Source organism: Streptopelia decaocto (assembly GCF_964273445.1).
Source record: "Streptopelia decaocto genome assembly, chromosome: 3".
Taxonomy (NCBI): domain Eukaryota; kingdom Metazoa; phylum Chordata; class Aves; order Columbiformes; family Columbidae; genus Streptopelia; species Streptopelia decaocto.
Window position 1 is genome coordinate 120,722,066 of NC_138656.1, and position 25,591 is coordinate 120,747,656.

At 71.2% G+C, this 25,591-nt stretch overlaps 2 protein-coding genes across 6 annotated transcripts; both read right to left on the minus strand.

Annotated features, from left to right (window-relative positions):
* Nucleotides 1-2,663: 2,663 nt before the first annotated feature.
* On the minus strand, nt 2,664-11,280 carry MAPRE3 (microtubule associated protein RP/EB family member 3). 5 transcript variants are annotated; one of them, XM_082047645.1, is made up of 7 exons: nt 8,256-8,756; nt 5,436-5,563; nt 5,200-5,345; nt 4,922-5,123; nt 4,148-4,299; nt 3,877-4,029; nt 2,671-3,635 (listed from the first exon to the last, which is right to left on the minus strand). In XM_082047645.1, exons 2-7 carry the CDS (start codon nt 5,554-5,556, stop codon nt 3,567-3,569), a joined length of 843 nt encoding a protein of 280 aa, XP_081903771.1. In that variant the 5' UTR covers nt 5,557-5,563; nt 8,256-8,756; the 3' UTR covers nt 2,671-3,566. The 5 variants fall into 5 exon arrangements, with proteins under 5 accessions (XP_081903767.1, XP_081903771.1, XP_081903770.1 ...); XM_082047644.1 differs by lacking the exon at nt 8,256-8,756 and adding an exon at nt 6,627-6,716; XM_082047642.1 differs by lacking the exon at nt 8,256-8,756 and adding an exon at nt 9,131-9,502 and having other exon boundaries at nt 2,672-3,635.
* Nucleotides 11,281-13,678: 2,398 nt separating this feature from the next.
* Nucleotides 13,679-23,888, minus strand: DPYSL5 (dihydropyrimidinase like 5; the record flags this gene model as incomplete). The annotated part of the gene is made up of 12 exons (XM_082048102.1): nt 13,679-13,764; nt 15,042-15,210; nt 16,678-16,885; nt 16,969-17,111; nt 17,270-17,411; nt 18,393-18,549; nt 19,587-19,662; nt 19,803-19,847; nt 20,813-20,881; nt 20,970-21,149; nt 21,948-22,106; nt 23,628-23,888. The coding sequence occupies 12 exons, from the start codon at nt 23,886-23,888 to the stop codon at nt 13,679-13,681; spliced, it is 1,695 nt and encodes a 564-aa protein (XP_081904228.1).
* Nucleotides 23,889-25,591: the final 1,703 nt, after the last annotated feature.

Sequence of the window (25,591 nt, forward strand, 5' to 3'; positions counted from 1 at the left end):
GAGTTTCCCGCATTTGGGGAAATCGCAGGGGTCAGCACACCCGGAGTGCAAGGGATGAGCCTCGCCCTGGGAAAACCACCTGCCTGATCATGGTGTCTCCCCTGCCAGGTAAGTATGCCCCACAACCGCGCCCGCGCCGCCCCACGCCGCCCCGCACACCCCCACCACACGGACACCCCGCGCCGACACCCGCGCACGGCCCGCGCGACGCCCCGGCCCGCGCCCCGCGTCTCGCCCGCACGCGGCGCCCACGCGGCGCTCGCGTACGCCCGTGGGCGGTGTTGTCGTGGCGCGGGGAGCTCCCGTCATGCCGCGCGGGGACTGATCTGCATGGCCACGCCCTACGCGCGAGGCCCCGCCCCTTCCAGTTCGGAACGGTTCTACCGCCAGCGGCGCGAGCTGCGTGGCCCCGCCCCCGCCCGCAAGCCCCGCCCCAGCGGCCCCGCGCGGTCCTGATTCGGGTCTCCCGGGCGGTCCCGATTCGGGTCTCCCGGGCGGTCCCGGTTCGGGGTTCCCGGGCGGTCCTGATTCGGGTCTCCCGGGCGGTCCCGGTTCGAGGTTCCCGCGCGGTCCCGATTCACGTCTCCCGGCCGGTCCCGGTTCGGGGTTCCCGGGCGGTCCCGGTTCGAGGTTCCCGCGCGGTCCCGATTCGGGTCTCCCGGGCGGTCCCGGTTCGGGGTTCCCGCGCGGTCCCGATTCGGGTCTCCCGGGCGGTCCCGGTTCGGGGTTCCCGGGCGGGACGCGGCCGGACCGGGCGGGTGGGGCGGAGCCGGCACCTCCGGGCCGCTTCCCGGCTCGCTGCCCCTCCGCGTGCCCCGCGGTGCCGCTGTCACCGGCCCCAGCCGGACCCTCGGGCCTCCCGGGGGCAGTCCCGCAGCTCCGGGTGCGGGGCCGCGGCAGCCCCTGGGTCGGTGCTGCGCTGAGCTCCGCTCCGGCCGCCGTCCGGCTCCTGGCCGGGCCGCCCCTGTGGCTTTGGCCCCTCGGTCCCGGCCGCGCTCAGCACCGCCCTGCGCTGGCCGGGGGCAGCCGGCGTCCGTCTGTCCTTGTCCCCGGGCACCACCGCGGAGCTGACGCTCCCCACAGGGCTCGCAGGTGCCGGTGCCGCTGTCGGGCTCGGCTGCTCCTGCGCTGGGGGCGGCTGCGTGTGCCACGGGGTGACATTTGCCTTTCTGCGCCCTCAGGCTCCCCTGCCACCCCCGTGACCGAGCACAGGTCACTGACTGTGGCTTGTGATGACCCTACCAGCTCCTGCCACGCACCCGGTGTGTCCCACTGGAGCCAGGGACGCGCGCGTGTCCCATCTGCGGCAGCGTTCCCTGCGCTGGTCCCTGTCCGGGGGCATCATCCCTTCTCCAGCCGTTCCCTGGGCACTGGGACCCCAAAGCCTGGGGAGACGCAGCGTCCAGTGCCTCTGCCACTCCGGGTCCCCTTTGCACAAATCGCTGTCCGTGGTCTCTGTCACCTCCGGCCACTCAGCTCCCACGGGGCTCCACCTGGCCCAGCCTGGTCCCTGGGGCTCGCTCATGGCCGCTCCCCTCACCGCCCATCCCGCTGACCCCTCCGCGCACCGCTCGTGGTGCCCGAGCACGGCGGGGGCTCCCGGCGCTGTGGCCGGTGTTGGAGATGCGACCCTGATGCTGCCACGACCGTCGCGGACGCGGGCGGGCACGGGGGACCTGGCGAGCGCTCCGCCCCGCCGCCTGGTGGCGCTGCCTTGCGGGCGGGGGCGGGGCCACGCAGCTCGCGCCGCTGGCGATAGAACCGTTCCGAACTGGAAGGGGCGGGGCCTCGCGCGTAGGGCGTGGCCATGCAGATCAGTCCCCGCGCGGCATGACGGGAGCTCCCCGCGCCACGACAACACCGCCCACGGGCGTGCGCGAGCGCCGCGTGGGCGCCGAGTGCGGGCGGGACGCGGGGCGCGGGCCGGGGCGTCGCGCGGGCCGTGCGCGGGTGTCGGCGCGGGGTGTCCGTGTGGTGGGGGTGTGCGGGGCGGCGTGGGGCGGCGCGGGCGCGGGTGCGGGGCATACTTACCTGGCAGGGGAGACACCATGATCAGGCAGGTGGTTTTCCCAGGGCGAGGCTCATCCCTTGCACTCCGGGTGTGCTGACCCCTGCGATTTCCCCAAATGCGGGAAACTCGACTGCATAATTTGTGGTAGTGGGGGACTGCGTTCGCGCTCTCCCCTGGCAATTGTTGTTCAAAAACAGATAAACTTCAGTGGTTTCTGTCTGGTTGTAGTTCAGCTCGTATTGTTACGAGTGGTGTTGTGGTGCCTTGAGGGGCTAGAAATACTCTTTGCGTGCTGGAGTTAGGACAGTAGGGTCCCGAGCGCTGCGGTGCCCGCGGGAGCCGGGGTCCATCTGGGTGTTTGTACTTCAGCAGCAACAACAGAATGTACGATACAATCCCGGAGCAAAAATCCCCCAGCCCTCCCCTGCCTGCCAGCAGCTGCGCAGCCTCCTCCCGCGGCAGCTCCCGCCCCCCAACACGGGGTTTCCCTCACCGAGGGACCCCCAGACCCAGCACAGGGGTCCCACGCTGCTCCTCCGCCCCCTCCCCGCTCACCCCCGGCGCAGGGCCAGCCGGGCGCTGCTCGCTGTACCCAGCCCAGACAGAGGGGCGAGACAACGTTTTACCACACGAGTTTATTTTAAATAAAACTTAACACAGATGCAGGCTTTGCAACCGGAGTGACGGACCAGACAAGCGATGCGACAGGGAGATGACGGCCGGGACAGGTGCTGCGCGCCGCTCTCGGCAAACCCACCCCAGCGCCCCGCGGGGCGGGACACCCGGCTGGCCTGGGGGGTCCTCGGCGGCCGTGGGACCGTGGGGGACCCACAGCGGGGACAGGGGCTCCGCTGTCCCCGTGCCACAGCACGGACAGGCTCCCGCTCCGGGATGCTCTGTCCCAGCCTGCGGTGGCCAGGTCGCCCCCGCTGCCTGCACCTGCCCGAGCGGGCAGGCGGCCGCGGCACCAGCCAGGCTGGGGGTTCTTTTGCATCCTCCCAGGAACTTGAAGCAAAACCTCCCTCCTCTGAGCTGCGTCCTCCCCGCTGCCCGCAGGCTGCCGGGCCAGCACCGGTCCCCATGCAGTGGTCCCCGGGCTCCAGGGCTGGCAGGGTGCAGGCAGCGCAGGCAGCACACGAACACGCTCCATCCACACCAGGAAAACACCCCGAGGACTCGATCTCTCTTTCCCTCTCGCTCTCACGCAGCGGGGCAGGCAGGGACGCTGGGGCGGCCATGGCACTCACACCAGAGGGGACAACGGAAATAAATAGGGGGTGGAGGTGGCGAGGGCCAGGCCCCCGGTGCGGTGGCCACAGCCTGTCCCCACCCCCAGCCCCCGGCGCAGGTAGAGCCGCGCTCCTCACTGGAGGGACATCTATTTATTATGGAGACTGTGGCTTCCACCGGCGCTGCTGGCCGCCAAGGCCGTGGGCTCGGCCGCCAGGAGCCGTGACGGTGTGTGACAGTGCAGGGCGAGGCGCACAGGCTCAGACCTCGAATGTCTATGGAGGGGGAACGGCGCGGGGCGGCACGGGCGCAGGAGCTGCCGGGGCTAGTACTCGTCCTGGTCCTCTGGCTGCTGCTCCTCCAGCTCGTCGTCCTCTGGTGGGGCGAAGCCCTCCTGGCCGGGGGACACATGTGGCCATCAGCCCCGGGGCCACGTGGGGTGGGGGTCCCGCTCTCAACCCATCCCCATGGCCCCTCCTGGCACACTGCAAGAGCCTCGGCAAAGCCCAATCTCCCCCCAGGCACCCCAGAGAGTGATCGTAGCCAGAAGCCAGAGCAGCCTCGGGGATGGGGGGCTCGTCCCAGGGAGCAGGATGGGCCGGGGGTCCCGGAGGGCAGCGGCGCCCAGCCCTCACCTCTGTGGCGTAGAGGACGCTGATGATGCCGGCGATGATGGGGCTGTTCTCGTTCTCGTGCTCCTGGCAGATCAGCTCAATGTCCCGCAGTTTGCTGAAGTAGAAATCCCGCTCCTTCTCCAGCCCGTCCACTGTCAGCTTCAGGTCCATCAGCTGCGGGGGGACGGAGCCTTCAGCCCGAGGCTGCCTGTGCCGGGGGGGCGCAGCACCATCCCCTCCCTCCCACAGCGAGGCGCCCCCCGGCCCTGCGGCGGGCAGGGCTCCTGCCTACCTGCTGGTTGAGCTCCAGGATCTGCGCGTCGGCCTCGCTGCCCCCGTTGCGGGTGGCGGGGGAGTTTTTCCGGAGGATGCTGCTGGGCACGTTGCTGAGCCGCGCTGGGTTTGGCGTGTTTTTGGGGCCGGTGGGAGAGGTCCTCTGGGGCACTTGACAGCACACGGGGACCAACGGGTTAATGCCAGCCTGGGGGGCTGCCCATGTGGACCCCCCCCGACATCGTGCGGGGTGGCAGGGGCCAGGAGGCAGCAGCAGGCAGCACGGGCAGGCAGAGCACTCGGGGCTGCGCTGCCTTCAGCCTCCCCCCTGCCTCAGTTTCCCCCAGCAGATCTCAGCCCCAGTCCCCCTAAGGGGTGCTTGTGGCCTGGCCAGGGTTTGCCACGGGACACGGGGATCCAGCCCTTGAGATCCCCCCGTGGGGCCGGCACAGGGAGCCCACGGTGCCCAGCACGCGGGGAGCAGCCTGGCTGCGCGGCGGCACGGCAGGGGATGGCAGCCGCGGGGGTCTGGGTCAAACCAGCCCAGAGCCAGGGGGAGCAGGAAGGTGGAGGCGGCCGAGCCCTGCCCAGCCCCCCGCGGGTCCCTCCGCCGCCCCCTCCGCCCCGCGTGTCCCTGCAGACCCGCTGGGCCCCCCCGGTCGCAGGCAGGCAGGCAGCAGAGCGGGCGCAGGCAGGGGCGGGGGGACGCCCGGCCGCAGCCAGAGCGACGTGGGGTGCAGGAGGCCGGGCGGGAGGGCGGGGGGCAGCGCTCGCCGGGGGACCCCGACATTACCTGCAGTGCCAATGGGTTTCTTGGGTTTGTTGAAGATGTGATCACCTGGGTTTGGGGGGGGCGTGACGTCCTGGCCCTGCCGCGCCAGCAGCGGGTTGTACTCCTTCCCGTCGTAGTTGGCGTCAAAGAACTTCTTAAACCACTGGATGAACTCAAAGTTGTCCTGGAACTTGCCCTTCACCAGCCTCTCCACCGCGATGATCTGGGGGGCACAGAGGGGTTGGGGGGCTGCCCCGCCGGCACGGCCCCCGCCCCTCTGCAACCCCCCATGGACCTACTTTGTCCACTCCCATCTTCTTGAAGGCGGCCTGGAGCACCTTGAAGTTGTGGATGTACTCGTGCTCCAGCTTGGCCTGGAACTTCACCTTGCGCAGGTGGACGCAGCCGGGGAACAGCATGTCCATGAACTGGCAGTAGGCAGCGCCTGCGCCGGGCCCGCACCGCGGCGTCACGGGGGGTGGTGGCACCGCGCCGCCGGCCCCTCGCGTCCCCCCACCCTGGGACCCCGGCCCACCTGAGCAGAGCTGCTCGATCTTGGTGTAGTTGAGCTGGAGGGAGTCGTTGACCCAGGCGAGCATGTCATGGCGGCTCAGGTTCTCGCTGGTCACCGACGTCGAGTACACATTGACGGCCATGCCCCAGCTGGCGAGAGACAGATGTCACGCTGGTGCCGCCACCGCCACCCCCCGTGCCCCCCAGCCCAGCCCCAGGGGCGGCAGGACTCGGGGCGCCCGTCCCACCCGGGCTCCAGCACCGGGGACACTGTGCCCAGGCTGCCATGGTGCAGCCCATGGGACCCCAAACCCGCGCTGCACCCCCAGTGCGGTGAGAGCACGAGAGTCCCCAGGAGCCGCTGGTGTCCCACCTGCCCCGAGCAGGGGCACCTGGCGGGGGGCACGTCCCCAGGGTGCCACTGGAGCGGGACCCACTGCAGGATGCGGCTCAGGGCAGGGGGTCCCGGGGGGTGAGGCTCTGTCCCCGTGCCGGGGCACAGCTCCTTCCCGGTGCGTGGCCACGGGGCTCCCAGGGGCCAGCGCTGGCCCATAAGCAGCTTACAGCCCCCCCAGCCCTCGCTGGCGGCCTAATCTGCTGGGGCCGGGCTCGGGGTCCATGAGCGCAGGCTTAGAGGGGCAACATCTGCCGGCAGCCGCAACCCCCCCGCAGATGGCGGAGGCTCTGCCCTGGTACCGCGGGAGCTGAGACCCCCCAGCCGCAGCCACGGCGTGGCAGAGCACGGGGGGCGCCGGGGGGGGGCACCGAGACACCCTCCAAACGCTTTGGAGAAGGCATCGGCCCCGCTGCAAGAGTGGGGTCCCTGTCCTGCTGCCTCCTCCCTGAGTGCGGGGTCCCCATCCCACCCGCTGTCCCAGAGCCTCCCCCCGCGCCCCCCCAGCAGCATTAATCCGCTTCCCCCTCCCCCGGGCTCAGGCCCAGCTGCCAGGCAGGGGCTGGGGGGGGCAGCCCCCTCCCACTCCCCATCCCCCTGTCACCCCCCCCCATCCCCTCCTCCGTCCCGCTCTCCTGCTGCCGCAGCCCCGAGGCCGGCAGGGGGGGCAATGGCCGCACCCTGCGCCCGGGGGGGACACCCCGGGTGCACCCCCTGTCCCCATCCTGGTTGTAATGGGGGGGAGACCGGGGGTGCTGTGCCCCGGGGTGCTGCTTGCGAAGGGGAAAGGTGCCCGTGGCCACAGCGCCCCCCACTTACAGCCTCGCTGCTGCCGTGACTCAGCACCGGGGATCGGCCGTGGCGCAGCCCGGCCCCCCCCGGGCTGGGACCCCGCACCGCGCTCCCCCCGGGCTGGGACCCCGCACCGCGCTCCCCCCGGGCTGGGACCCCGCACCGCGGCCCCCCCCGGGCTGGGACCCCGCACACAGGGCGGATTCAGCATTTTTAGCCGCCCGAGCAGCTGGAAACGAGGCCCCTGCGGCCACCAGCAGCCCCGAGCCCCCGGCGCGGTGTGACGGGCACCGGCCGCCCCCCGGTGAACACCAAAGCCACCATCGTGCCGGCCGCGGCACCCTCCAACAGCCTAACACCGCCCAGTGCGGGCAGGGGAGCGGGCAGGGGGGCGGGCAGGGGAGTGGGCAAGGGAGCAGGCAGGGGAGCGGGCCGGGCAGCGGGCACGGGTGCGGGAAGGGGAGCGGGCAGGGGTACAGGCAGAGGAGCGGGCAGGGTTGCGGGCAGGGGAGCGGGCAGGGGTACAGGCAGGGGAGCGGGCAGGGGTACAGGCAGGGGAGCAGGCAGGGGAGCAGGCAGGGGAGCGGGCAGGGGAGCGGGCAGGGGTGCGGGCAGGGGTGCGGGCAGGGGTGCGGGCAGGGGTACAGGCAGGGGAGAGGGCAGGGGTACAGGCAGGGGAGCGGGCAGGGGTACAGGCAGGGGTACAGGCAGGGGAGCGGGCAGGGGAGCGGGCAGGGGTACAGGCAGGGGAGAGGGCAGGGGTACAGGCAGGGGAGCGGGCAGGGGTGCGGGCAGGGGTGCGGGCAGGGGAGCGGGCAGGGGAGCGGGCAGGGGTGCGGGCAGGGGTGCGGGCAGGGGTACAGGCAGGGGAGCGGGCAGGGGAGCGGGCAGGGGTACAGGCAGGGGAGCGGGCAGGGGAGCGGGCAGGGGTGCGGGCAGGGGTGCGGGCAGGGGAGCGGGCAGGGGAGCGGGCAGGGGTGCGGGCAGGGGTACAGGCAGGGGTACAGGCAGGGGAGCGGGCAGGGGTGCGGGCAGGGGTACAGGCAGGGGTACAGGCAGGGGTACAGGCAGGGGAGCGGGCAGGGGTGCGGGCAGGGGTGCGGGCAGGGGAGCGGGCAGGGGTCCCCTCCCTCCGGCAGCCCCGAGCTGAGTCATGCGCGGCGCAGCGCCAGAGCCCCGCGCACTGCGGTGCGGCCGCCGCGGTGCAGCCGGAGAGCGGCGGCGCTCGCCCGCGGGCGGGAGGCGGGGGGGCTGCAGCGGGCAGGGGGCTGCCTGCCCACCCCGGCCAGCAGCCGCCTGACCCCCCCATCGCCGGCCTTTCCCGAAATAGCCGGGAGCAGCTGCCAGCGCCCTGCGCACACGGCGGAGCCGCAGCCTCCCTGGCAGGACCCGGGTGCCGCACGGAGCCGGGGGGCAGGTCTTGCCCTGCTTGAGGGGGGCTGCGCGGTGCCCAGGCCGGGCACACGGCTCTCCTGCCTCTCCCGGCGCTTGCCATGGGGCACATGCCACTGCCACGCGTGGGACCAGGCACACGCTGCCGGCACCGTGCTGGGCACAGCCCCACACACGATCCCCCCCGCACAGCCGGCTCTGCCAGGACCCCCCCACACCGCAGCCGGGGGGCCGGGCAGGCAATGCACCCGCAATCCCTCGCACCTGGGGTCTCCACCGCGCGCCCTGGCAGGCTGCTGGCCTTGGTGCCCCACGCCTCGGCACGGCCACGGCTTTCCCTTTGCCGAAGTGAGCCCAGGCCCGTGCCGGCAGCCGCAGGGACAGGTTTCACAGCGCGATGACTTGGGGTGTCACCATGCCAGCCGCTCCCTGGCGTGCCGCCGCCAGCCGCACCCTGACTCTGCCACACATCACCATGCACCCTGACCCCGCTCCAGCACGTGGCACCGCCGAGCGCCAGCACGTCCCGGCCCTGGGCAGCCGGCGGTGAGACGGGGCAGCTGCGAGGGGACGCTCAGCGGGGCACGCGGTGCCACCCAGCTTGTTTCCACCCTCTGAAACACCGCGCGGGGTTCAAAGTCCTGCACCACAGTGCCGAGCACGCCCCGGCTAATGACAGGGACGGGAGCGGCGCTTAAGCCCGATGGCCAGGGCAGGGCCGGCCCCGCTGCCCACGGTGACGGACGCGCCCAGGGCAGGAGCCTCCGGCCGAGCCGGTTTGGACGCTGCCTCTGCCACCAGCTTTTGCAACAAAAATTATCAAAATAAAACTTTCGCCCCGATTCCCAGCGAGCTGTGGGGAGAGGAGTTGTTCTGGCGCGGGGCTCAGCACACGGCTGGGCGAGCGCTGTCCGGCTCTGCAGGCACCGCGTCCCCGGGGAGCCGCGGCGAGCTCGGGCAATGCGGCTGCTGCCCTTGACGCCGGCTCTGCCTCTGTCGCGCAGGCAGCGCGCAGGCAGCGCGCAGGCAGCGGCGGTGCAGGGGGCGTGGGGGTCTGGGGCTCAGCCCCTGCCATGCAAGGGAGCCCCCCCGTGCCGGGGGCGCCGGGCGCCCGGCCAGCCGTGCCGCGGGACGCTTACCGCTGCATTTTAATTGTCCAGCCGCCAAGCTGCTAATCGAGGCCCAACGGGGAACAAAGCGCTGGGGCGCGTGTCCCTGCCCTGTCCCGCCGGCGCTGCCGCGGCACTCAGGGTCGTCCAGCCCGGCTCCTGGCGCCGATGGCGGGCACCAGCGTCCCACGCCGCAGCCCTCGCCGGGCCGGCACGCTCTGGCCAAACAAAGCGGGAGGAGAAGGAGGCCGGCAGCTGCGCCGGACGTGTTTGCTCAGCACCGGGGCGACGGTGCCAGCGCCCGCTGCCAAGGCCAGGCACCGGCTGCACGGCGCTGCGGCTGCCCGCCGAGACCACGGGTCAGTGCCGGCCCCCCGCTGCCTGCGCCGGCCCGGCAACACCGCTGTGCCGCGGCGATCTGGGCTGCTGCGACTCGCGGCTTCTATTTTGGGAGCCGTCCCGGTGGCTTCTCAAGTGACAAATACACGAGGGGGGCGGCAGACAACCTGGCGGGGGCTGAGCGCGGCGCGGAGCCGCTGCGGTGCTGCCCGGCTGAGCTGGCAGCATCACCCAGGTGCTGGCAGGGGTGGCCGCTTGTCCCCATCCCCCCGGCCATTGCAGCTGTCCCCTCAGTGCCACGTGCCCTGACCCCAGGGAGCATCCCCCCCCCATGCCACGCCACACTGGAGCCCGTGCATGGCACACGGGTTTGCCCGGGCCAGGCAGCACCAGCTCCTCGCTGGGTCCATCCCCTGGCACCGTTTTTCCCGGCTCTTTAGCAGGTGGCAGAGCCCATGCAGCCTGTGGCAAGGGCAACCGGCCGGGGAGCTCACAACACCCAGCTGTGGCGTTCGGCACAGGTGCAGCGCCTGGAGACACGGTGCCCGGCTGGTGGGGACGCAGGGGACCACAGGCAGGGTGGCCCGGCCTCGCAGGCTCTCGCTAACCTAAATAACTCGAAATAGCAGCAGCAGGAGCATGTGCAGAGTGCGGTGCTGCCAGCAGCGTCTCCCACCGTGCCTGCTCCCCCCTCGCCGACATCCTTATCCTGCACAGCCTCCCTGAAATATTAATGCCGGTGCCTTTTGATGATACAAATTGGGTGGTGGTTGGAGCCTGCGCAGGCAGAGCCGCTCCCCGGCACCCCCAGCCGGACCCCCACGCCGGCCGGTGCGTGCGCGGCAGAGCAGCCCCAGCCGGGCAGCCCCTCGCTGGCCGGGCCCCCCAGGACAGGCCACACGGAGCTGTCCCCACCCCGTCCCCACCCGTGCGTTGGGTGGGAGGTGGCACGCGACACCCCCGGGGACCCCAGCGGCAGCGGGGGGTGAGAAGGTCACCAGCAGGAGATGGAGCTGGATGTCCCCTGGGGAGAGGTGGGGACAGAGCCCCGGGAAGGAAACTGTCCCCCCACCATGACATGCACCCGTATGGGGACCGTTCGGTGCTGCCGTCCTGCCCGCCCACGGCTGCCCGTGGCACCGGGCCGGGCCGTGCCGTGCCGCCACGGGGACAGGGGGCACTGCGGGTCACCGAGCCCGCCCGGGAGCATCGCCCCGCACCGCCACAAACCCCGCCCGGCGGCGGCCCGGGCCCGGCTGCAGCCCGCGGCTGGTGCCCGGTAACCGGCGTTGCGCGGTGCCGAGCGGCCCCGCCGGTGCCGGGACTACAGCTCCCGGCGTGCCGTGCCGTGCCGTGCCGCGCCGGGGCCCTGCGGGAGGCGCAGCCGGGGCGGCCGCCGCTGAGTCAGGCCGGACCCGCCGCCCCCGGCACCGCGGGACCCCCGGCTCGGCCGCTCCCGCATCCCCCGGCCCCCCCGGCCAAGGCCGCGCCATCCCCGGGGCCCCGGCTGCCAGGGCCGCTCCATCCCGGGCCCGCACACCTGTCACGGCCGCTCCGGGCGGACACCCCCACCCCGCCACGGCCGCTCCATCACCCGAGGCCCCGGCAGCTCCCCCGCCCGGTCCCGGGGGGCGGCGCCAGCCGGTGCCGGGATGCGGGCGATGGCGGCGGCCCGGTTCGGCCCGGTCCCGCCCCTCCCCGCCGCGCGCTGCCGGTCATCACTCACCGCGCTCGGGCCGCGGCCGCTCCGGCCGCCGCTCCGCACCCTCCGCACCGCGCCGGGCTCGCCGGGACCGGGCCGGGACCGCACGGGCCGCCCGCGCATGCGCCGCCGCCGCTGTCCCCGCGGGCGGGACCGGCCCCTGCGACGCCCCGCCCCCGCCGCCATGGCAACCGAGCTGGTCACGCCCCCTCTCGTCGCCCTGGCAACGCCGGCCGCGGCCCCGCGTCACCCACAGCGCCCCCTGCGGGCGGGCGGCGGCGGCCTCCGCACCGCCGCGACCCCGGGACCCCCCTGGGACCCTCCTGGGATCTGCCCGGGGCCTCCCGGAGCCCCAGGGTCTGCTGGGGCACTTGGGACTGTCCCTGTCGGCCGGGGATCCGCAGAGGCCCTGTGGCACAGCCGAGAGACCCCAGTGCCCCCTGGGGTGTGGGGACGAGCACAGCCCAGAGCCCCTCAGGAGCCCCTGCACCCCCCCCGCGCGCATCTGCACCCCACAGACCCACAAACCCCACCTGCACCCATCCCCACCCTGCAGACCCCTGCACCCATGTGTGTGGTTGTGTGTGTGCAACCAGCACCGGTGCCGGTGGCCGTGCAGCCGTGCGGTGGCAGGGCCAGCTCCATGTCTCCACGTGTGCCACTGCGTCCCCGTGTCCCCACGCACCCGTGTGTCCCCACACCATGCCTGTGGATGCTCCCAGCAGCCTCCTGCTCCCTCCTTGTCCCCAGCGCCGCAGCCACGAGGGCCCAGCCTGGACGCGGGACGGTGCCGGACCCCGGCAGGGCTGGGGTGCAGGTGCAGGAGGTGGGGACACACAGAGTCCGCTGTGTGCCCTACCCCAACCAGCCCCCCCAACCCCCCAAAGCAGGCGCCGAGGCCGGGCGCTGTGAGAACTGTCTTTAATGAGCAAACAGAAACGTACTGCAGGTTCCTAAAACGGCCAATATGCAACTACCCGGGAGCGGGCAGGACCCCCGGCCCGGGGCTGCGCCCACCCGGCCCCCCCGCACACCTACAGGGACCATCTAGGGGAAAAGTGCACAAGGAACAACTCACATCTGACACCACCCCGGGGACAGCTGGGGAGGGGGAGCGGGGCCGGGCGCCCGCCGGATAGCACCAGTGCATGGCCCCGGGGATACGGGGACCCTGCTCCACCGGGGCCACATGCACCGGGACCCACAACCCACCGGCCCCCACCACCCGCGCTTGGGAGCAGCACCAGCCCTGGCACCCCTGGGGTGCAACACGACGTGCAACCGGGCGGCCGTGGTGCAGGGAGGGACGGGGACGTGTGCGCAGACACCTGCTGAGGAGCCCCCGAGTGCGCTGCGAGCGTCCTGCTGAGCCCGTGCACCGTGTGACACGCGTGTGCACGCGCATGCGGCGGTGAGGGGGCTGCCGGCGCTTTGCACGGAGGAATGCACACGTGTGTGCACGCGTGTGCTAATAAATTGCACAGAGCATTGCACATGTGTGTAAATGCATGTGCCAACACCTTGGACAGAGAGATGCGTGTGTGTGCACGTGTGTGCTGGCGCTTTGCACAGAGGGTTGCACGTGCGTGTGCACACGTGTGCTGAGACTTTGCACAGAGCATTGCACATGTTTATGCATGCATGTGCCAGCACTTTGCACAGAGGGATGCACGTGTGTGCTGGCGCTTTGCACAGAGGGTTGCACGTGTGTGTGCATGCATGTGCCGAGGCTTTGCACAGAGCATTGCACATGTGTGTGCATGCATGTGCCAGCACTTTGCACAGAGATGCATGTGTGTGCACGTGTGTGCTGGCGCTTTGCACAGAGGGTTGCACGTGCATGTGCACACGTGTGCCGAGACTTTGCACACAGCATTGCACATGCGTGTGCATGCATGTGTCGGCACTTTGCACAGAGGGATGCAGGTGTGTGCTGGCGCTTTGCACGGAGGGTTGCACGTGTGTGTGCATGCATGTGTGTGCTGGCGCTTTGCACAGAGGGTTGCACGTGTGTGTGCACACACGGCAGCTGCTGGCACCACGCTGGTGTGTAGGTGCCGTAACGCCGCTCACTGCCGGGGCGTGGGACGGGCTCACACGTCCCGCGTGGGGCTGGGGCCGGGTGGGTGAAGGGGTGGGGGCCAGCGGGGGTGCAGGGGTGGGGGGGCAGCCCGGGGTGGGAAGGGCAGAAGGGGGTGGGGGTCCCTGCTTCTCCCCTAACGCTAGTGACACAAACCACTTCAGAGTATTTCCACGTGATGCACAAACAAGTCAAAAATTCACTGATCCAAACCCAACGTGCAAACAGAAAAGGGCCGGGGCAGGCCCCCCCGCTGCCCCGTCCCCTCCCGCCGGCCAGGCCGCGGTCCCGGCCCCCCGCTCGTGGCTGCCGCCGGACGCTGCCGGCACGGCCCCGCGGGCAGGCCGGGGGTGGGCAGGGCCCCCCGGTGCCAGGGGAGCCCCCCCAGAGCCGGGGTCCCGGGGGGAGCAGCGTGGGGCCAGCACCTGGTCCTCAGTTGGGAGACAGGTCCCCAGCTCTACCAAATGCCACTCGACCGGCCTCCGGGGGGAGCGAGAATCCGGGCCGAAGCTCGCTTTGGAACGTGGTCATCGATCTGAGAACCTGCCGGACAGACGGACGGACAGGAGTCAGGGCCACTGGTGCTGGGGCAAGAGCCCGACAGGCACCCCCGTACCCCCGGCCCTGCCACCAGCACCACAGGGACAGCAGGTCACCCATGTCCCCCGGCACCCCCAGTCCTGCTGTCAGCACTGTGGGGACAGTGGGTGCTCTGTGTCCCCCTGGCACCCCCAGCCCTGCCACCAGCACCACAGGGACAGCAGGTCACCCATGTCCCCCGGCACCCCCAGTCCTGCCGTCAGCACTGTGGGGACAGTGCTCTGTGTCCCCCTGGCACCCCCAGCCCTGCCACCGGCACCACAGGGACAGCAGGTCCTCCATGTCCCCCTGGCACCCCCAGCCCTGCCACCGGCACCACAGGGACAGCAGGTCCTCCATGTCCCCCCGGCACCCCCAGCCCTGCCATCAGCACTGTGGGGACAGTGGGTGCTCTGTGTCCCCCAGCACCCCCAGTCCTGCTGTCAGCACTGTGGGGACAGTCCTCTGTGTCCCCCTGGCACCCCCAGCCCTGCCACCGGGCACCGCAGGTCAGTGGGTGCCCCATGTCACAGAATCGCAGGATGTCCTGAGCTGGAAGGCACCCACAGCACCATCGAGTCCAACTGCTGTCCCTGCACAGGACACCCCATAGTTCACACCCTGTGTCCCCGCGCTCCCCCACGGCCCCGGCTGTGCCGCACACAGCGGTGAGCACCGGAGCGCCGGCGCCTCCGGCAGCACTGGCCACGCTGGCACCGACGCTCGCAACCCCCCAGGCCCCGGCGTCCTATCCAGGGGGTCACAGCGGCCCCAGCCCGTGGCTGCCAGCCCGGCACAGCCAGCACCAAACAGCAGCGTGCCGCAGCCGGGGGAGCAGGACGTGCTCGGTCCTGCCCGGCGCAGGGCAGCGCCGTGGCGGCTGCAGGATGGGATGGCACATGCCAGCCGGAGCCACTGAGATGCTTCCAGCCCTCCAGTCCCGCTGCTGGGGACAAAGGGCCAAACACGGCGCGCACCAGCTGGGTCCTGACCCGGCTCCCGCGCAGGCGCAGCCGTGCCACCGACGGTGCACGGAGGGACAGGCGAGGGATGGAGGGGCCGCGGGTCTGGGGAGGGGGTTGTGCCCTACGCTGCTGTGGGACCACCGGGGCGGTGCAGCCCCCTGTCCGGGAGAAGGGGGTGGCACCTCAGGGTGGCAAGCGCCCGGCTGATGCCAGAGAGCCACCGGGTGTGGGGCTGCCGGTGAGCCCCGGGGGAGCTGCCGGGACCCCCGCTCTTACCGGACAGGCTGAAGCTGGACTCGTGGAGGTCCCTCATGCCCCCGTGTCGCGTGGCAGGGCGGGTGGGCGTATCGGCCAGGGGCGTCCCCGTCTCTTTTTTCCCGGCATGCACAACCACGGCCACGTCCCCCAGGTACGGGGTGCGATCCACACCCCGCAGCTTCAAACTCTGCCGGGAGGGAAAGAAAAAGCAGAGAGAGCATCAGCGGGGCGGGGGGGGCATGGAGGGAAGCACAGGGGTGCCCCACGGTGTGAGTGGGGTTAGGGGCGCAACTGCCTTACAGCGGGGTGCAATCAGCCGGGGGCGGGGGGGAGGAAGGGGCGGGGGATGCTGTGGCTGGGGAGGGGGCTGCAACTGGGGAAAAGAGGCAAGGAGCGGGATGCTGGAGGTGGCGGCACAGGGCAGTGCCAGGGCGGGGGCTGGGGGAGGCGGGTGACCCGGCGGCGCAGCCCCACAATCCCCGCGGCGATGCCAAACCGGCCCCATCACAGCGAGGCAGCAGCGAGTGCCCAGCGCCACCCATGCAGGCAGGCGATGCCCCACGCAGGACATTGCCCCACACAGGACCCTGCCCCGCGCCCCTCGGCGCTGCCCCGGCCACACATGGCTCCAGCCCGGCACTGGACATCGGCTCCCGGCTCCCCAGGACTTTGCCGAGACCCCCCAGCCGTCCCCTTCCCTCACCACATCAGCACCGCCTTGAGCCCCCCAACACGTCTCCCACATCCAGGCAGAGACTGGCGAAAGGCGAGGGGCACGGGGGGTCCCGGGTGCTGGGGTCTGCCAGCGCTCCCGGGTGTGACGCCGGGACAGCCCCGAGGACCCGCGAGGATGGAGGGGGATGGCGGGGTGGTGGCCGCACCCCCTGCCCGCAGTGGGTCAGAGATGGGGCGCAGGGCCGGCGCTGTGGGGCGGGTCACCAGGAGGGACGGGGAGAGCAGAGAGGCTTCTGCAGCGCCAGCGAGTGCAGGCAAGACCTGCCCCCCACCCCATGGGACGCGTGCCCCGGGACAGCCCAGCCGTGGGCGCCTGAGCCCCGGTGAGCGTGGGTCACCGAGGGACCAACTCCGGGGCTGCAGAGGGGACACCCTGACCCCGCAAAGGGCAGAGGGCCCAGGACAGCGGGGCTCAGGGAGCCCCGACGCTCAGCACACACCTCGCGCATGTGTCGGGACAACTGCCAGCCCCGGCAACGCGGGGGGTGACCGTCCCCAGAGCCTCTGCACCGCCAGCACGCGGGCAAGGGCAGCGGCTGAGGGGGCTCCTCCACCGCACCCCCTCCCACAGGGACCCCACGGCCCGCGGCGCCGATGTCCCCACTCGCCCCGGCAGGCACTGCCACTGCCAGGCCCCTGTCCCCAGAGCAAGGCACGCTGTGCTCCCGCCACGCCACGCGCCAGGGTGACACCGACCGCGGCACAGCGTGGCACCAGGCCGGCACAGCGCGGTGTGGCACAGACCCATCCTCCTGGCACCGGCAGCACCGACCCACGCCACCAGGACCACCACGGCCGCCACCTCCCTCACCCCCCCCGGCAGCCAGGAGCCAGGCACGGCACAGCCCTGCCCCACGCCGCGGCACAGCCCTGCCCCACGCCGCGGCACAGCCCTGCCCCACGCCGCGGACCCTCCTACCTTCTCCCGCTGCACCAGCTTCTTGTAGACGGAGTCCGGGAAGGAGCGGAGCGGGCAGAACTTGCCGGTGCCCTCGGCGCACATGAAGACGCCGTTCTCATAGACCACTCGCCCGCGGCTGATGGTGACCAGGGGCACCCCGTGGCACCGCATGTTCTCATACAGGTTGATGTCCCCCCCCTGCACCTGGGTGCTGGCTGAGATGGTCCTGGGTGGGGGGACGGGGCGGTGAGAGGGCGTCCAGTGGCACGGGGAGCCCCCTCCCCGGCACCCCCCGTGAGCTGCACCTACTTGGTGGCCTCGGGGTCCCAGACCACGACGTCGGCGTCGGCCCCGGGGATGATCCGGCCCTTGCGGGGGTACAGGTTGTGGATCTTGGCGGCGTTGGAGCTGGTCACGGCCACGAAGCGGTTCTCATCCATCTTGCCCCCAACCTGTGCCGGAGTGTGGGGTGAGGATGTGCCAGGCCCCATTGTGCCCCAGTGCTGCCCACTGAGTCCCTGCGAGCCAGGGGGCAGCTCCATCGCAGCCCCATCGCACCCCCAGCGCAGCCCAGCCGGGGTGCCTGGGGCAGGGGCGCGGGGCCGCGTACCACGCCTCGCTCCCAGATGATGTTCATGCGGTCCTGCACCCCGCTCACGCCGTGGGGGATCTTGGTGAAGTCCTCCTTGCCCATGGCCTTCTGCTTGGTGCTGAAGGGCCGGTGGTCGGAGGCCACGATGTTCAGCGTGTCGCTGCGGGAGGACGGGGCGATGCTGCTGACGGCACCGCCGGCGGGGAGCGCGGTGCTCGGGGAGCTCAGCGCCCAGGGAGGGGGTTCCCAGGGAATGGGGTACCCATGCAGTGGGGGGAACAGGGAACAGGGTGCCCAAGGAATGGGGTGTCCATGCAGTGGGAGGAACAGGGTGCCCAAGGAATGGGGCGCCCATGCAGTGGGGGGAACAGGGTGCCCAAGGAATGGGGTGCCCATGCAGTGGGAGGAACAGGGTGCCCAAGGAATGGGGTGTCCATGCAGTGGGAGGAACAGGGTGCCCAAGGAATGGGGTGTCCATGCAGTGGGAGGAACAGGGTGCCCAAGGAATGGGGTGTCCATGCAGTGGGAGGAACAGGGTGCCCAAGGAATGGGGTGTCCATGCAGTGGGAGGAACAGGGTGCCCAAGGAATGGGGTGTCCATGCAGTGGGAGGAACAGGGTGCCCAAGGAATGGGGTGTCCATGCAGTGGGAGGAACAGGGTGCCCAAGGAATGGGGTGTCCATGCAGTGGGGGGAACAGGGTGCCCAAGGAATGGGGCGCCCATGCAGTGGCATACCCGGGCAGCTCAGCACCCAGCAGCCTGGGTGCTCAGTGAGTGCTTGGGAGATGCAGCACCCACAAAGCCAGACCATGAGGTCCCAGACCATGTCTGGGAAGCACCCAGCACCCCAAATGCATGGTGCCAGGGACACGGGGTGCTCAGGGGCGAGCCTGAGGAGCGGAGTGCTGCAAGGATGGGGTGTCTGCAGGACGCAGCAGCGGGGAGCGGGGCGCCTGGGGAGCGGGGCGCCTGGGGAGCGGGGTGCTGAGGTGGTGGGGCAGCCGGAGTGCACGGCACCCGGGAGCAGGATGCCCAGATGTGGTGGACACCAGGGGTGCCCAGTGAGCGCCGTGCCCTGGGACACGGCACGGGTGGCAGCGGGGAGGGGTGCGGGGCGGCACGGCCCCCGGGGAGCCTCACTTGGCGAGCAGGCTCATGAGGTAGGCGGAGGTGTTGGTGTCCAGGCGCAGCGGCGGCACGGTGACGTAGGCGGCGGCGTGGAACCAGTCCTGGTGGTAGTAGTGCAGCCCGGTGAGCGTGGCGTGCGCCGTGGTCGTCTCCGCGTACACCACCTTCCCTGCCGGGGCGGAGGAACAGGCGTGGGGCTGGGGGCGGTGGGGCAGGCGTGCAAGGGGTGCGTGCAAGGGGTGCGTGTGAGCTCTGCCCGCGGCCGTGTCTGTGCAGGCAGAGCGTGCCCGTGTCTGGGCCTGACGCCGTGTCCACGCGTGTGCTCCCACCTGTGTGACGTGTCTGTGCAAGCGGAGCCACGTGTGCGCCTGTGTCCAAGGGCACAACTGCGCACCCACACACCTGCTCTGTGCTCGCGTGGCTGTTCCTGCCTGTGTCCCTGCCCATGCAAGAGCCCACGTGTCCGCAGCCCCGTGTCATGCACGTCCACACCTCTGCATGTGACACGTCCCTGCATGTGCCCTTGTCCCTGCCCCTGCAAGCCTGTGTCCTCCACACACAGAGTGTCAGGGTTGAAGGGCCCTGGAAAGCTCATCCAGTGCAATCCCCCCATGGAGCAGGAACACCCAGCTGAGGTTCCACAGGAAGGTGTCCAGGGGGTTGGAATGTCTGCAGAGAAGGAGACTCCACAACCCCCTGGGCAGCCTGGGCCAGGCTCTGCCACCCTCACCCCAACAAGTTGCTTCTCCTCTTTCAGTGGAGCCTCCTGTGTTCCAGTTTGCACCCATTGCCCCTTGTCCTGTCCCTGGTTGTCACCAGAAGAGCCTGGCTCCATCCTCCTGACACTCCCCCTTTCCATCTTGATCCCCAGCAATGAGTCCCCCCTCAGTCTCCTCTCGTCCAGCTCCAGAGCCCCAGCTCCCTCAGCCTTTCCCAGCGCCCACATTCACCCAACGTGTGTCCCGTGGCTGTGTCCGTGTCCACACAGGTGCCATGTGCCCACGCGTGTCGGTGTGTGCCTGTGTCCCTGTCCACACCCCGTGTCTGTGACCCCACACGGGCTCACGCCTGCGCACTCCTCCGTGGGTGCACCTGCCCATGTCCCTGCGTGTCCACGCATGTCCCATGGGCCCATGTCCAGCCTGGGGGGGTCACATCCTGCCCTTGGATGGGGCCGCTCGCAGGGTGCCCATCCGAACCCCCTACCTTGCATCTTGGCAGCGGCGATGACGTCCCCCGCGGACATGCTGGAGACGTTCACCAGGTAGACGGGGCAGTGGGTCTGCGGAGAGGGGGGTCAGTGACACCACCCCTGTGGCGCCCCGGCTCCATGGGGGGTCCCCGCGCCCCCAAGGGGGGCGCGGGGACCCCCCATGGAACCGGGGCGCCCACCCCCAGATGGAGAAACTGGGGAGCACTCACCCTGTTGGCGATGGTGATGACACGGTGCGTGGCCTCAGCCTCCAGCTGCAGAGAGAAGGGCAGTGAGACGTGTGGCACAGCATGGCACCGCGGCTCGGGCACGGTGACACCAATGGGTGTGGGGACGGGTGCACGGACAGGGGTGTTGGTGCACCCAGTGGTGCAGGGACGGGTGTGCAAATGGTTGTGTGGATCACAGTATCATGTTTGGGATTGGAAGGGACCTCAGAAGATCATCCAGTCCAATCCCCCTGCTGGAGCAGGAACGCCCAGGGGAGGTCGCACAGGAACATGGTGCAGGATGGTACAGGATGGTACGTAGATGGGTGCAGGGATGGGTGCACGGATGGCACAGATGGGTGCAGGGATGGCACAGATGGGTGCAGGGAGGGGTGCAGGGAGGGGTGCAGGGAGGGGTGCAGGGAGGGGTGCAGGGATGGCACAGACGAGTGCACGGATGGGTGCAAGGATAGCACAGATGGGTGCAGGGATGGGTGCAAGGATGGCACAGATGGGTGCAGGGATGGGTACAGGGATGGGTGCAGGGATGGCACAGACGAGTGCACGGATGGGTGCAAGGATAGCACGGATGGGTGCACAGATGGCACAGATGGGTGCAGGGATGGGTGCAAGGATGGCACAGACGGGTGCAGGGATGGGTGCAAGGATGGCACAGACGGGTGCAGGGATGGGTGCAGGGATGGCACAGATGGGTGCACGGATGGGTGCACGGATGGCACAGATGGGTGTACACGGATGGGTGCACGGATGGGTGCACGGATGGGTGCACGGATGGCACAGACGGGCGCAGGGATGGGTGCACGGATGGCACAGAGGGGTGCAGGGATGGGTGCAGGGATGGGTGCAGGGAGGGGTGCAGGGACGGGTGCAGGGACGGGTGCAGGGACGGGCGCACAAGTGGTGCCAGCCAAGAGGATGCCCTGCAGCATCCCAGCCACATCCTGGGCCACTGCCTGTGTGGCGCCTCGGGGACACCTACAGTCACCTACCTCTTCAGGCCGGCTGATCTCGATGCCCTCCGGCCCCGTGATGCCCAGGTCCAGCGCCTCCTTCGCTCCCTGGGGAACGGGGGGGGTCAGGATGGGGACAACACGGGGGTCTGCCCCATCGCTCTGCCCGCAGGCACCCACCGTCCCCAGCGCTCACCTCGGCCACCAGCTCGCCGTTCTCGGCGTGGACGCGGGCGATGGCCCCGATGTCGCGGCAGGCCCTGAAGACCTGGTAGAGCTCGCTGTCCCGCAGCATGTACAGGTCCTTGTAGGTCATGAACATCTGAAAGGAGTTCACCCCCTTCTCCCGCACCAGCGTCTCCATCTCCGCCTTCACCTGCACCAGGACAGGGGGGGTCAGCGTGGTGGGGGGACACGGTGGTTTTGGGGTGCGCAGGCAGCCAGGGGACGTGCTCCCCGCCCCACCGGGCAGGCGTGGGGTGAGGTGCCCCCTGCCATGGGGCAGGGACCAACACTTCAGCCTTGGGGGTGTGAGATGCAGGATTTGCGCACATGCCCCGGGGTGACCTGGGGAGGGACAGATGCTGGCAAGGGGGGGGTGGGAGGATTTTGCTCGCCATGCCGTGCCATGATCTGGTGCTGGGCTGCACCCCGGGGCACCTGCTTCATCCCCTGCTCTGCCTGGGGGGCTCTGCCGGGCCAGGGGGTGCTCAGGGCTGGGGTCTCCTGCAGCACAGCCGGGAGCTGCGCAGCTCGAGCGGGGCCAGATCCTGCTGCGGCAGCTTTGGTGGCAATCGCAGGGGCTGAGCGTGCTGTGGGACGGGGTCTGGGCACCGAGCAGGGGGCAGCGCCCATGGCCACAGGGGCTGTGCTGGAGCACTGTGTCCCCCCACACTGGGACCACCGTGCCCAGCAGCACCTTCTCCACCCCGGCGAGGAGCTCAGCCCTGCCGGGACCCCCCGCCTGCTGAGCCGGGATCAGGGCAGCTCAAAAGGCAGCCGGGGGGCTCAGCCCATCCCAACAAGCAGCTAATGGGATCAGCGGGACGGGAATTATCCCCGGCCGCAGCAGCTGCTCCCGGGCACTCGCGGTGCTGGGGTTGGAGCCGCGCCGTGCCAGAGCCGCGCCGTGCCAGAGCCGCGCCGTGCCAGAGCCGCGCCGTGCCAGACTCACCTTGGGCGCCCACCAAGTGATGCCCATGTGCAGGGCGTAGTCGCAGCAGACCTTGGGGTCGGCCAGGCTGCGGCACTTCTCGTAGGCGTCCAGCAGCGAGGTCTCCTTGTCGGGCAGGACGTGGCCGATGATCATCGTCGTCCCTCCCACCAGAGCTGCCTGCGGGTGATGGGGACAGTGGCGTTGGGGACAGCGGGATTTGCCTGGCTGGGAACGGCCCCGGGTTCTGCGGTGCTGCCTGTGCCGTGGGATGGCAGCAAACCTGCCACTCGGGGCGCGGCATTGCCTGCAGGCAGGCGGGGGCCCGGGCTGGGCCCTGTTGCAGGCAGGGACCCCCCCACATCACCCTGGGGTACACCCGCCCCCTGCAGCGCCCTGGCCCTGCCCGCGCCTGCCTGGCTGCAGCAGCACATCTGGGCACACATCTGGAGAGCCCTATCCTGCCCCCCTGCACCAACCGCTGGGTTTGGGGTGCCAGGGGGACACCCTGCCTGGGCACCACACACCCCCCAGCTGCACCCCCAGTGTGGGGCCCCATCCGGGATGGGGGTGCCCAGCCCAAGCAGCACGGGGGCCGCCGGGAGAGCCCCCCCCACTGTGGCACGCGTGGGCAGCAGCGCAGGCGCCAGCGCAGCCGGCGGTGTCCCCAGCTCACCCGGCCCGGCTAATCCCCAAAGCTCCTTTACCAATTGGTCCTTGCAGGCTGGCGCAGGCTGATGGTGCCGGCGTGGTGCTGCCACACAGCCCGGTGGGACAGGGATGGGATGCAGGCATGGCACGGGGCACCTGCAGCCACTGCACCGTCCCCCTGCCTTGCGGCACATTGCCAGGCTGCTCGCTGTGCCGCGGCACGGGGCTGCCCCGGCCCCTGAGCCCTTTGCCGCAGCCGCCGCGGCAGAGCCGAGCCCCTGCTCGTGGGCTCCCCGGGGCCAGGCATGGCCAGCACCAGCACAATGGCTGCTCTGTGCAGCAAGATGGAGACAGCCGGCCCCGGCACTGCCCGCGACAAGCTTGCACCGGCCCCTCAACACGCCCAGGCAGCGGCACCCGGTGCACGGCACCGCCGGCCCGCGGCAGGACCCTGCGGCACAGGGGGAGCCCTGCGCCGGGCTGGCACCGCGGAGCATCCCACGGCAGCCTCGCTGCTGGCAGCACCCTGGCTGGAGCTGGACGGCAGGGTCTGCGGGCACCCAGGGGTCCCTGCACGGGACGGCACCTTTGCTGCGGGTGGGGGGCCGCACCCACCCCCTGCTCCCCCTCCCGGGGCTGGCAGTGAGCGCGGCTGGGTGGAAAGCCGGGCTCCCGGCAGCCGGGGGCTCATCGCCGGAAAGTGGCATCTGTGCCTCACTGCATCAGCTCACAGCGGGCACAGCCAGCGGCACGCAGGGAGCTGGGGGGCTCTGTGCCGGCACAGGGTGCCGCGGCGCACAGCGAGGGGACCGGATGGATGGGGACATGGGGACAGCAATGCCAGGCTGCCGTGGAGCCGGTGCAGCCTGCCCACACCGAGCAGCCGCAGCCACCAAGCGCTCCTGCCTGGCCGGCGTCCCCCTCGGCCGCGGATGCTCCACGCGGCACTCGCCGGCACCCCAGGGGCCGGGAGCTGGGAGCAAACCCACCCGCCAGGGCTGGGGGCGCAGGCAGAGCCGGGAGTGCCGAGGCGGCCGTGCCGGGCGGTACCTTGGTGCCGTGGTAGAAGTCATCCACGCAGGTGGCGTTCATGAAGGTCTGGTGGAAGTGGGTGCTGGTGTCGATGCCGCCGGGGATGACGAGCTTGCCGGTGGCGTCGATGACCTTGGCCCCGCCGGGGATCATGAGCTCGCGGCCCACTTGCTGGATGATGCCGTTCTCGATGTAGACGTCGGCCTCCAGCGTGCAGTCATCGTTCACCACCTTCCCCCCCTTGATGAGGATCCGCATGGTGGCCGCGTTGGCCAGCATGGTGCTGCGAGGGCAGGCGTCAGCGCCGGCGCGGCCACAGGCAGCCCCCGTCCCACACAGCCCCCCGGGGCCGCGGGGGCTTCACCCCCATCGCCCACCCTGGGCCACCGTGGCCACCGCCACGTCTGAGCCTGGGGACCCGGCGTGGGCAGCGCCGCGGCTACGCACCCGCCATGCCCGTCCCCGCCCTGCGCCGTGTCAACACTGGATTATCCCGGGAAATCCGCGGGGGGGGCTGCCCTGCCGAGCCCCTGCTCCGGTGACACGAGCTGTGCCCCGCACAGCACTGCCCGCCTGCGGCCCCAGCACCCGCGGCCCCGGCACCCGCGGCCCCGGCACCCGCGGCCCCGGCACCCGCGGCTGGCCACGGAGCGGGACCGCTGGCCCCCCAGCCCAGCCCCACGTGCTGCCCACCTCGCCGTGGGCAGGGACACCGGGCGAGGGAGGGGGCCGAGCCCCGGCTGCTGGTGCCGCATGTGCCAAGGGGACACAGCCCGGGCTTCTCCCTGGGGTGCGAGCGCTCCTATTCGGGACAGACCGCCGGCCTCTGCCCCACGGCCCCACGCGGTGCCAGCTCTGCCGGAGCCCCCCACGCTGCACCTGCGCCGCCTTCGCCCCCCGGCAGCCATGGGCGCCCCCAGACACGATCTATAATTCATTTGGTAGATGAAGGTCAAACGCGATCGACCCGTCTGAGCATGGCCGGCACGTGCCGGCGCCCCGGGAGCGTGTCTCCCCGAGCGGGGGCTGGGACCCGCCGGGACCTGCCGCGGCTCGTGTGGGTGCTGGGGCCAGGGCACCGCTCCAAAGGGACCGTCCCCAGCACATGCCAGCGATTCTCAGCCACCCAGCAAAACGCCAGCTCGGCAGCAAATGGCTTCCCCGGACCTGGCGGGAGCCGCGGCAGCTGAGCTGGGCCTGGCCAGCAGCTGAGCATCCCCGGCACCGCAGCCACGAGCAGCTGCCCGGGCCGGGGAGCGGCCGTGCCCACCGCGGGGCCACCACGGCGCCGCGGGGCACGGGAGCGCCTCCCGGCTCCTGTCCCGGGGCTCCGCGCTGGCAGTGCCAGTCCTGCCGCGGTGCCAGCCTGCACCTCGGCCCCTGCTCTCCCCCCGGCACAGGAACACGGCAAGCACCTGCCAGGGGTCCCGCCGGCAGCCCCCGCCGCGGGACACGCTCCTGGGGAAGGCGGCCCCCGCCCTGCCAGGGATGCCAGTGCCATGCACAGCTGCGCCGGCTGCCGAATGACGGCCGAGGAAAGGAGATCCCAGAGGGGTCGCGGTGGGATGGCAGCGACCTTCCTGCCAGCAGCAGCTCCTCATGCGGCGTGCCAGGCTGCCGCGGCGTGCTGGGCACCGGCACCTCTGGTCTGCCCAACCCTGCGCCCGAGGAAGCCGCTGTCCCGTGCCCGGGCTGCGCTGGGGCACCCAGCCCCACGGCTGCGCTGCCGGGACACGGGGGCAGCCCCCAGACCTGCCGAGCCCCCACGTCCCAGCAGCCGGGATGGGGCGAGGAGTCGGGACAGCGACCGGCCGTGGCGGGTGAGGGACCACGGGAGATGTGGTGGTGCCCACTGCCCCCCAGCCCCGGCACCCAGGCAGGGCTGTGCCGGGCAGGACGGTGCTTGCGCAGCGCAGGAAAGGGGGTGCGGCAGGGAGGTGGTGTGCGACACCCCGAGATGAAAGCGGGTTGCCGTGACGGAC

Coding starts and splice junctions, on each gene's coding strand:
- MAPRE3 (XM_082047642.1), bottom strand. Junction 5,346..5,435: donor GATCGAGCAGCTCTGCTCAG/GTGGGCCGGGGT, acceptor GGCCCGGCGCAG/GCGCTGCCTACTGCCAGTTC. Junction 5,124..5,199: donor AGAAGATGGGAGTGGACAAA/GTAGGTCCATGG, acceptor TGTGCCCCCCAG/ATCATCGCGGTGGAGAGGCT.